Source organism: Eschrichtius robustus, chromosome 2, assembly GCF_028021215.1.
Source record: "Eschrichtius robustus isolate mEscRob2 chromosome 2, mEscRob2.pri, whole genome shotgun sequence".
NCBI classification, from domain to species: Eukaryota; Metazoa; Chordata; class Mammalia; order Artiodactyla; family Eschrichtiidae; genus Eschrichtius; species Eschrichtius robustus.
Window position 1 is genome coordinate 9591544 of NC_090825.1, and position 12277 is coordinate 9603820.

General features: G+C 37.4%; 1 protein-coding gene across 3 annotated transcripts in view; it reads right to left on the reverse strand.

Annotated features, from left to right (window-relative positions):
* Window positions 1–12277, reverse strand: part of CTNND2 (catenin delta 2) — a 779068-nt gene that overhangs the window by 359969 nt on the left and 406822 nt on the right. For all 3 annotated transcript variants that reach the window (XM_068531918.1, XM_068531937.1, XM_068531926.1), the window contains one exon: window positions 8423–8678. In XM_068531918.1, the coding sequence (XP_068388019.1) occupies window positions 8423–8678 (256 nt within the window). The remainder of the gene's footprint in view (window positions 1–8422; window positions 8679–12277) is intronic.

Genomic DNA, 12277 nt, shown 5'->3' on the forward strand with positions numbered 1-12277 from the left:
CCCCAAAGACCTTGAGGTCTGAACACATGTCATCTCACAACACCTTCATGAGGAAGGTGCTTTTATCATTTCCGCTTTACACACATGGGCACTGAAGGCAGAGCAGGTGAGCATCACGCCTCGAATCATGACTTGCTGAGAATCCTTTTCCCCTGGGTACTGGACGCCCTTTACAGCCCAGACCTCCTCTACTCTTCCTGTGCTGGACGAGAGCCTGCACTGCAGGGCTGCCCAAGATCAGCACCTGGGCTGAGAGGGGAGAACATCTGAAATTCTACTTATTTACTTAACCAAACAAAATAAAGCAATTCAGAACGATCATACTTACTCCACAGGTTGGCACTGGCCCTCTCACTGGGCCCACATTTCAGATGATGGTGCATTTTTTACTGGAAGCCACAACACAGCAAGGATGACAGTCACACCCTTGCTAATTTGACCACTAGGGCTCCTTATTGCTATTGACGTGTGTCGGTCCATGCGATGTGTGCCGGTCCATGAGAAGTTTTAGATTATATGATCTAGCTTTAAACTAACCCTCCCAATACGAACAAGGTAGCACAAATGATTCAAGCATGGCCAAGGGCTAAGAAAATAGCTATGCTCACCCATCTATCCACACCTGGAGTGATGAACATCAGACATGTTAACCAGCAAAAACAGCAATAATATACTCAGATCTAACATATTCAACCATATTGCTCTTTCTAAAGACAGGTTTTTACGATTAAAAGTGTATACTGGTCTTTCACAGCTCCCTAAATGTCCACTGACGGATGAATGAATAAAGAAGATGTGGTATATATATGATAGAATATTACTCAGTCATAAAATAAGTATGAAATAGTACCATTTGCTGCAACATGGATCCAACTAGAGATTATCACACTAAGTTTAGTAAGTGAGAAAGAGAAAGGCAAATGCCATATGATATCATTTATACGTGGAATCTAAAATATGGCACAAATGAACCTATCTACAAAGCAGACTCACAGACATAGAGAACAGACATGTGGTTGCCAAGGGGGAGGGGGTGGGGAGGGATGGATTGGGAGTTTGGGATCAGCAGATGCAAACTATTATATACAGGATGGATAAACAACAAGGTCCTACTGTACAACACTGGGAACTATATTCAATATCTTGTGATAAACCATAATGGGAAAGAATATAAAAAAGAAAGCATATATATGTATAACTGAATCACATCGCTGTACAGCAGAAATTAACACAACATTGTGAATCAACTATACTTCAATAAAAGAAATTTTAAAAATGTAAACTGAAATAAAAACTTTTAATTGTGGTGTTTTATCTTTAACATCCCCTGTTTCAAGTTCTATCTTTAGTGCACATCTGTTTTACAGTGTAAATAGTATAATAGTACACTGAAACGTGTAGGTAGTTGAGTAGGGTGTCTCCCCAAAATTCATATCTATTCAGAAGCTCAGAATATGGCCTTATTTGGAAATAGTGTCTTTGCAGATGTAATTGGGTGAAGATGAAGTCATCCTGGATTAGCGTGGATCTTAAATACAGCAACTGGTGTCTTCATAGGAACAGGATGGGAGACGTGAGACAGAGAGGAAGGTGTAAGTGAAGACAGAGGCAGAGGCTGAAGCTCTGCAGCCACATTCAAGGGATGGCAGGGCCACCCCAGACCCTTTGGAGGAAGCATGACCCTGCTCAGGCCGTGATTTTTCAGACTTCTGGCCCCCACAACTGTAAGAGAATACATTTTTGTTGGTTGAAGCCACCCAGTTTGTGGTAATTTGTATGGCAAGGCAGCCCTAGGAAACTAACATACCATGTTCATAACTTATAAGTAAAAAAATCCGCATACAGAGATGCAAGCTAACATTTCTTGCTGACTCGGTGGGTGGACAGCTGCCCTCCCATCCCAGCCCAACCAGGCTGGAGTACTTCAAACAGGCACCACCCCCGACTTCCAGCCCTCTTTTCTTTTCAACTAGAGAGCTTTCTCTCCCATTTTTTCATATGTAAATATCAACTATTCCTCAAGGTTCCGGCCAACCACTCAATTCCGCCTCTGTACTTCTTCTATCACATCTGTCTTATTTACCCAACGCACTACAGTCATTTGTGGATATACCTTTCTCTCTCACATACCTTTAACAGCTCCTTAAAGAATGAAGCTCTTTTCATGCTATCATTGCCCCTGCAGAGTTCACCCTACAATATTCCCCAGAAAAGTCACCGAGAACACATGTGCCTTCAGATGGACCTGGAGGGAAGAGTTTAAAGGAATGAGAGCTACAGGGCTGTGTCCCAGCCCAGCTGCGGCCATGTGTTGATAAAACCTCGCGGAGGACATATATGTGTGCTTTTCATATTTCCAAGTGGCATGAGCAGTGCATTATAATAATCATGCTGGATAACAAAACTGGAGTCTGAAGTATCAAATAATGGAATCACCCAACAAGAAGTGAATGTAAAGCCCCTCATTTAAGTTAAAAAGAAAATTTTATATGTGTGTATATATATATATATATATATATATATATATATACACACATATAAAATTTCATTATATATATAATGGAATACTACTTAGCCATTAAGAAAAAGAATGAAGTAATGCCATTTGCAGCAACATGGATGGGCCTAGAGCTTATGATACTAAGTGGAGTAAGTCAGACAGAGAGAGACTAATACCATTTAATATCATTTATATGTGGAATCTAAAATATGGCACAAATGAACTTATTTACAAAACAGAAACAGACTCACAGACATAGAAAACAAGCTTATGGTTACCAACAGGGAAAGGGGGTGGGGGAGGGATAAATTAGGAGTTTGGGATTAGCACATACACACTACTATAAATAAAATAGATAAACGACAAGGTCCTACTGTATAGCACAGGGAACTATATCCAATACCGTGTGATAAACCATAATGGAAAAGAATATAGATACATATATATAGATATCTGAATCACTTTGCTGTACACCTGAAACATTGTAAATCAACTATACTTCAATGAAAAAATAATAAATTAAAAAAAAGTCTCACTGAGAAGGCGCTGGGGGGAGGAGTAATAACTGTCCTCAGGGCTGTCTCTGAAGAAGCGATAGACGTATTCTAACGTGACTGCAAAGGTCAGAAACAAGATCAGGGAGTGAACTTACAAGGGGTGAAGATTTCAATATAAATGAGTGTACAAGGCTTGAATTATTCAAGAAATTAATAAAATGCTTCAAGAGATGGTGAGTGGCCCATTTCGAGAGGCATTCCAACAGAGACTGAATGGCCAATTGTTGGGCTTGCTTTTGGCCTAACTGAATAAATGACGTCCAAGTGCTCTTCGCACTGAGGGTCTTTAAATTGCAGATGCTGTATTTTTTCCCCCTCTGACATTTCCCCAGTTAAATAAATGATTATTGAACATTTGAAGTGAAAAACAAACTCCCCAGAGATTCACCACCCCAGAACTGAACTAGGAAGAATATTATGACTGTTTTATTGCAAACACTTCAGATATGCTACCTAAATGACATAATAATGGCGCTTTAAACGTTAATAAAGATTCTAAAATTATTTTTTAAATCTTCACCTTTAAAAAAGCATCTTTGTATATATTTTGTTTCCTGAGCATTCATTTCACTATATGCTATGTGCGGTTATGGAGTGGGCAGGTAAGCAATGAAAAAAAAAAACAGCATTTGGAAAACATTCTTAACCTAGGTTTACCTAATGATATTTATAAGCAGTATTACTTAATAATATATACTAATACAACATCCAATAATAAAATAATTTTAGTAATACACTAGGTAATTCCTTAAAAGTGCATATTTTTAGATTATTGGTCAAATACTGTGGCGTGAAACAAAACATGGAGAACAAGTTTGATAGAGCCAACTGAAAATGCAGTTGCTAATTTGGCCTCAAGTTCAGCATAAAGATGTGTCATTGCATTTACTTCTCTGTTACACTGAATAACAAAAAGAAGATAGAATTTTATTGTGAATCATGTTTACAGTAAGTTAGATTCCTTTAGCATGTGCGAAAAACTGCTTTTGAGGTAGTTTACATCAAGGATTACAATATCCTGAAAAGGGGTTAATCCAGCTTGATTAAAAGATGCCATTCATGCTGCAACCTACACATTAAGTTATGTCAGTAAATGTCTTAGCCATAACTTTTCTTCTTTTATAGAAAAGAACATTTATAGCACCATTAGTACACCAGGTACATCAGTCTTGCTTTTTTTCTGGTTATTTCATCAATCACATTTTCAAAATAAGGATGCTATGACTTATCACTCCCAACATCACTGAGTTGGGATGAGTCCTTTCATATAATTTAAAGATTTATATTTGACCTACATGTTTAAAAGCACTGTATAAAACTCAATATCTGGTATAGTGCCAACAATGTATTAGCTGTGATAATTCTTAAGAAATTCACATTTTATGGAAGATAACATGCAATTAACAAATAAAAAGTTCTCAGCAAACGTGGCTGTAAAGCAAACATTATATATATAAAATTTTCTTTCAAAGTGACTGCTGACTTAAAAAGGCAATCAGATTCTACCATCTCCTTGTATAAAAGGTTTCTGTGCATTCTTTGCTGGAGTACAGTAGGGGCAATTAAAAGTGAAAAGTCCAAAGTTTTGCCCCGATCTATATGACTCAGCCAAGTAAGCTAGAAAAACCTAATCCTTCAGAACCAATCCTTTCATATCCTATGGCTTAGAAAAAATTTTTAAAAATTGTTTTAAAGAATATATATATGTATAACTGAATCACTTTGCTGTACACCTGAAACTAATGCAACACTGTAAATCAACTATACTTCAATTTAAAAAAATAAATTAAAAAAATAAAATAAAATAGCCTAAATAAATAAATAAATAAATGTCATCAAAATATCAAAAAAAAAAAAAAAGATAACAGGGAGTTTCTGGTTTCAAGTCTAATGACTGAATTGGGGCTACCTTCATTTCAAATTCTTATTTTAAAATGTATGATTTGCTTGAAAACTCCTCATTGAAGCTCCTTAATAGAGAAAAGATACTGGTCTGCAAAAAGATGGATAGGCAGATAGTAGAAGAGAAAAGAAAGGAGAAACAAAACAAAGACCACATATCCATAAGCAATTATCAGAGAGACCAGACCTATTTAGACAATTTGTATCATTTCCTTCATTCCTTCGTTCACTCTTACACACAGAAAACTGGTGCTATCATTTACTCATCCTCCAAGAAAATCATAAAAGATGTGAATATAGTCTTTCCTTTTCCTTTTTATTTTTTATAAAGAAATATAAATGCCCATGCCAATACGTGCCCCGTGTCCTAAAAGTGTGGATTCTAGCCTGTGTACCCACGGGTCATTTATTCCAATTCTCCATTTATTTAAGGCACAAAATATGGGATATCAGTTTCCTCCCACAAAGGAGAATTAAGTTAAAGATGTAAGGAAAAGTGCTTTGAGAATTGTAATGTGCTATAAATACATGTTTGCAATGGCAAAGAGGCTTACATGGTCTGGTATTTAATGATAAATAAAACTTTAACAAATTCTCTTCAAAAATGTATGTATAAAAGCTTGAAAGAAGTCTAAAAGCTGGAAAAGTTTAAATCATAAGTTATAATGCTGAAATAAACAATTTTGAACCCCCAAAGTAAAAGATACCCGTTCTAGTAATATTCACCTAGGAAGAACCAAAATTCATTATTCAAAAGAAGATGCAAAAATGTTACCATAAAAGAAGCATTAGGGCTTCCCTGGTGGCGCAGTGGTTGAGAATCTGCCTGCCAATGCAGGGCACACGGGTTCGAGCCCTGGTCTGGGAAGATCCCACATGCCGCGGAGCAGCTGGGCCCGTGAGCCACAATTACTGAGCCTGCGCGTCTGGAGCCTGTGCTCCGCAACAAGAGAGGCCACGATAGTGAGAGGCCCGCGCACCGCGATGAAGAGTGGCCCCCGCTTGCCACAACTAGAGAAAGCCCTCGCACAGAAACGAAGACCCAACACAGCCATAAATAAATAAATAAATAAATAAAAATTTTAAAAAAATAAAAATTAAAATAAAAGAAGCATTAGATTGTGGACTAGAATTTTAGATTAGATTTGGGCTGTCTCAATTAAATCTGAACAATTTGACATATTCCTTTATTTAAAAAAAAAACTCTACAAGAAAGGCATTATTGTATTTTATATACCCATTTTGCATAATGCCAGGTTATTATTATTAGTTCCTTTTATATTAAGCCATAATAATTCAGTTCTGGTTCTAGATCTGGTTCTGTTTGTTTTGCTTCTATACCTGACCTTAGGATGGTGGTATGATTTTTTTTCAGAATTAACACATATTTAAAGCCAATGCTTAGCATTCTTAAAAATAACATAGTAAACTGTAATTCCTATAACACTGATTTGTATATAAGTTTACACCTACAAAAGGTCAGTGGCCAGTATACTCTTATTCATTCTCACATTTCTTATTGGTGTTTCTGTTTTTTGGTTTACAGTAGGCACTCAATAAATATATGTCACATAATCCATAACTTGAAAAGATAATAGCCATGATGATACACTGAAAGAAGAAAAAAGGCTATAAAAGTGACAGTAACATAAAATGAGAAGGCTATGCCATTTAATAAAATAAAATGCATTTAATACACAGTATAAAATAAAGAAGCGAAGCTGTAGCTAGAGAAACATAAATTTGGGTTCCTATCAAGCCAAATTCCTCTAATATGAAATTTTAAAACCTTTCCACCAAAGATTAAACGCTTAGCCTCAATTTAAGTATACAGTGTTAAATAAAGCGATGCCAATACAATTATGTATTTTTCTATTTAGCATTTCCTAAGAGTTTACTTCTATTTCTACATGTTTTCAATAGCATGTCTAGAAAAATTATTTAAAAATAGAGAGTGTTGGGGGAGGGATGGATTGGGAGTTTGGGGTTAGCAGATGCAAACTATTATATATAGAATGGATAAACAACAAGACCCTACTGTAGAGCACAGGGAACTATATTCAATATCCTGGGATAAACCATAATGGAAAATAATATAAAAAAGAATGCATATATATGTATAACGGAATCACTTTGCTGTACAGCAGAAACTAACACAACATTGTAAATCAACTATACTTCAATAAAAAAATAATAAATATTGAAGAAAGAAAGAAAGAAATAGAGAGTGTTGAGGTGTTGTTATCTGAAGAACATTCTACCCACACATGCCAAGAATACTGAAGGATCTGGGGCAGATTTCAGGACCAAGATGATAGAGATCCCTGTTTTGACTGAAAATCTAGAGAAGCAGGATGCCGGACAATGTAAGTATAAGAATTCTTCTTATTTCTAGTAGCTAACAGTGAGCACTTATTACAATTCACCTTTACAATGGAGGTTCTACCACATACAATATTTAACATAAACCCTCCAAGCAGGTTTGAATTGTGCTAAAGAAGCTATCTCAAAGAATACCATAAAATGGTCCCATTCTGCCTTTTATGTATGTAGAAGCGATTTCTTTTTACAAAAGAATCTATGCAAACCCCTCAATATAGTACACACGCACTTGTGTGCTCTATCAGAGAAAATATCCCAAAATTCCTTGAGATGAATTTTAAGTACACCACCAGATTCAAGTCACACGCCCTGTTACAAAGACATACCAGGAATCTGATATATCTATAGTATTCACAGATGCAGATATATATTTGTGGGACTCTGCATAAATCAAATGCCTATGAATAAAACATCATTTAACTCTACAGGAATTCAATTCCAATTTCAGAAGTAAAGTATCACTAAATCCCTCACCACTGCTGAAAAAAGAAAGCAAAAAAGAAACACTTCTCAATAATAACAATTTCTTTAATATATTATATTCAAGTTTTTAATCAATGGCCAATCAACTTCAGCCTAATGTTTATTTTCAGACACAAAAATGAAGGTAATAAGGGTTTTCTAAATTTCCAATTTTTAGTATAATCTGGTAGGTGTGCCATTTTCCACTCTGATGAATGGAAACATACAACGCGACAAAGCATGCTTCTACTGAGACATGAAAATACCTAGACCACAGTATTTGAAGTCAAATGATATAACTCCCCAATCCTCCATTTCTATTGCATGAAAGAAAACTGTTCAACATCTCATCAAATAGCTGAAACCCTCAAGCACCTACAAATGTTCTGATCAAAAGATCGTCTTTGCTGTTGAACCAAGAAGATACTAGGGATCCATGATCGATACCAATATTCCCAATCAAACAGAAGATTATAAAACCCAACCAAAGTCAACCCTTTCATACTCAGCCAGTGACATGGATGCAGTAACACGACGCAAAAAGAAATCATGTAGCAACAAGGCCTGGTTCGAAAACCTCTTTAGCAGTGATCGGGAAGAGAAAAAGGTTGGTACCCACCTGGGATCTTTCTGAATGCTATCGATGGACGGGGATCTGGCCAAGGTGCCTTCGGGAGGGAGGGCAGGGCCGGATTTGCTGTACGGAGACTCGACGGAAGGACAATACTGCAGCTGCCGGTAGGGGTCCGCGTAGCTGGAGGCTGGGCCGGCGGCGTAGCTGGCCCTCTGGAAGGTGGCCACGGCAGCGCTCTGCGGGCCATGCTGGCTGCCTGTGCGCTGCAAGGGGACGGAGTCGACACCGGGGGAAGACGGGGCTAGGACAGGAAAGTAGGGACAAAGTAAAAAATTGAGGACCTGCTCACAGAAACGGTTAACCAGGTCTAGGCAGGGGGGAAAATTACACACATACGAAAACAAAAACAAAAACAAGGGTTTGAAAGAATAAAAAAAAAAAATTCTGTCATATTTGAACTAACACATTCGATGTTACCCATTAAAATGATCATTAGCATGTTATTTCAGGAATAAACCTTTCCACTCTAGGGCGAAAACGCATCTGCGGTTGTGTTTACTGCTTACCAACCTCCAAGAGAAGGTTTGTTAATCGGAAATGTAAACTCTGTGCGGAGCTAAAACCCAGAAGAAATGTAAGGAATATCTTCTAAGGAATCGTGGACAGGGACTTCTCTACTGTTTAGGGAGAAAACTCAGAAAGTGCTCGCTCAGGTGATGTTACGTTAATTCTATTAAGGGTGTGAAGGAAATTTAGTAATGTGGTTAATTTCTCCTAAATAAAAGAAAATAAGGAAACGTGAGAGGATGTGTATGGATGGGGGTGGAGGTGGACACAGGTCCAGAGTTAGTACTCGAGCATTAAATGCAGGACTGTCCTAGTTCTTGTAAAGTTTAACAAACACCCACAGGATTTTTATATGCCTCTTCTCAACTTGAGCTGTCATAGTAACAAATACATTTGGTGAAGGGTGGGCATGCGAGAGGAGATGAAGACCTGCCCGACTGCAACACAAACAAAATAAGGAGCTGACTTGGCTTTTCCAGAAGTATTTGCATCTTTTCAATACACCTAAATTGTTTGGAGAAGATTTGACACCAGTTACTAAAATTGATTTGACTATTTCCAAACTGCATTTCAGTTTTTTGTTTCCTTCCTGGGTTCTTTGGAGTTTGTCTCCTGTCATTATTTTTATCCAGTTCTCAAAAATACTCGACGTCTAAGGTTTAGCTGACATATACAATGAAAATAGCATCTTCCATATTAATAGAATGCGACCTGTTATTAACTGTTGTGATATTTAGCCATGATCAATATTAGATAGCACCTTTACTTTCTAGCATTGTAGATCAGAATATATCCCAAATACAGCCAGTGTCTAGATAAGGCCATTTATACCATGCGAGCTCTACGTGGAATTAATTTCCAATTACGAATCACACCCCACAACTCGGACTTTCTGAGCGCTTCATAGTGGATGGTGATAGAGCTTATTTTATCCTCTCTCTCATTAGAAGACATATGTGAAATCAAATACAAAAGAAATTATGTCATATTGAGGAAACAATGTTAATGTTAAAAGTTAAGGGTATCCTGTCGAAATGACAAAAAGTTGCAAAGTGAACTGGAGAAACATATCCTAATATGAGAGCTGATTTTAACAGAGTTCAGGGCTTCTCATTCCAATGAACTTTTAATACTTAATCTTATAATAACCAAAATTAGGAGACTAGGCACTGTGACATGGTGAAGACTAGAAAAATATTTAAGAAAACTTTCTAATCAAAAAGTGTGTATTTTCCCAGAAGAGCAGTATTTTGAAATGATGAGGGCTGCCCTGATGGATTAAGTTTCAAAGTCATTAGATTAGACTAATAAACATTAAGTTCACAACCAGAAAATCTGTCTTACGTCTTTATGCAATTTATGGAGCATTTATATTGTCTCCAAAATTTTACAAGCATGTCTAATTAAAATTCATGTTTTAAAATTTATGAACAATGTGCTTTATGTCATGGGGGCAGGGGTTAAAAATTCAGGTCAGGCATAACCATGCTCTTGGAAGAACAAATGCAAAGAGGTAAACAAAATTTCATTTTCTAGAAGAGTTGTGAAAAGCCAGCCAGCAAATCAAGGGCAAACGGGGAAAACTAACTATAACCTGACATTTTTCAGATAAATGCATTTTTTCCATTCAGGAACTAAATATCTGCGCTTAAGCTTGCTGAAAAGGGTTACTAATATCAGAAAACAATCCTTTTCTATACAAAATTATTTGTTATTAATACATTAGATATAGTGATTAACAGGAAGGGAGGGCAAAATGGCAGAGACCAGGATTTAATAATGAAACGTGGGCTTCCCTGGGGCGCAGTGGTTGAGAATCTGCCTGCCAATGCAGGGGACACGGGTTCGAGCCCTGGTTTGGGAAGATCCCACATGCCGCGGAGCAACTGGGCCCGTGAGCCACAACTACTGAGCCTGCGCGTCTGGAGCCTGTGCTCCGCAACAAGAGAGGCCGCGATAGTGAGAGGCCCATGCACCGCGATGAAGAGTGGCCCCTGCTCGCCACAACTGGAGAAAGCCCTCGCACAGAAACAAAGACCCAACACAGCCAAAAATAAATAAATAAATAAATAAATTTATTAAAAAAAAAAAATACCGCGGGCTTCATTACCTCACTGACAATGCAGCCATTCTCTTAAAAAAAAAAAAAATGAAACGTGAAGAAACACTCTTGTTAAAAAACTGATAATATAGGTAAGGGAAACAAGCTAACTAGCCACACCAGAAACTCTCAAAGGACTATACATTTAAAAAGAATAGGGACTTCCCTGGTGGTCCAGTGGTTAGGACTCTGCCCTCCCAATGCAGGGAGCACAGGTTTGATCCTGGTCAGGGAACTAAGATCTTGCAAGCCGCGTGGCACGGCCAGGAAAAAGGAAAAAAAAAAAAGGCATTAAAAAAAAAATAATATAGTATAACAAGAGGAGTTTAAGAAAAACAATCCCAGGAGCAAACAAAAAATTATGCAGAGGATAAGGGAGACTGGGGCAAAACGAGAAAATAAGGTGTGAAATGCAATTAACTGAGCAGAAACAAGAAGGCAACATCTCAGTGTATGAGGAGGGAGAAAAGGTGAAGGAAAGTTTATGAACATTGTTAGGCTCAGATATGTATTCTACTTTGGCCTTTTCAGGGGCCAAATGAAATGTCAGGGAACGCCTTCAGAGCCTGGCTTCTGAAGTTAGAGAATCAGGTCCACATCTGGGCTTTTTGGTCAATTGTTTGTATCAAGCAAGAAACTGAGCTCTCAAAGCTCCAGTTTCCTGACTGTAAAGTGAAGAGAAGACAATGACCCCGTGGGATCATTGTTTGCTTTAAATGCATGAAATCGTTTAATGCCTAATATGTGCAAAATGTTAAACAAATGAGCTATTATTATTGCCTAACAATGCTGAAATGAGCTCACATTAGAAAAGGGATTGTACATATTGCTTTGGAGTGACAGGCCCTTGCCACTGGATATCAGACTTTATACCTCCTGTAAGCACTTCATTTGTGTGGACTCATATTTTGTCCAACAACTCTATAGAAGAATAAACATGTCATTCTCACTTTACAGGTGGGAAACTGAGGCACAGAGAGATGATATAACTTGCCCAAGTTTGCCTTATATTTAGTAGAGAAGGAATTCAAGCCCTTGCACCCTGCTTCCAGAGTTTATGCTTACAGGTTTATAAGCTGAACTAGGTTTATAACCTCAAATATGTGTATTACTGAATTACCTAACACAGTGAGAAAACTTAGAAAAATGATGAGAGCCCTAAAATTAAGGGTAATGTCTACCAAAAGTACAGAGAAGAGACAGATTTATAATAGGAATCAACAATCTGAATA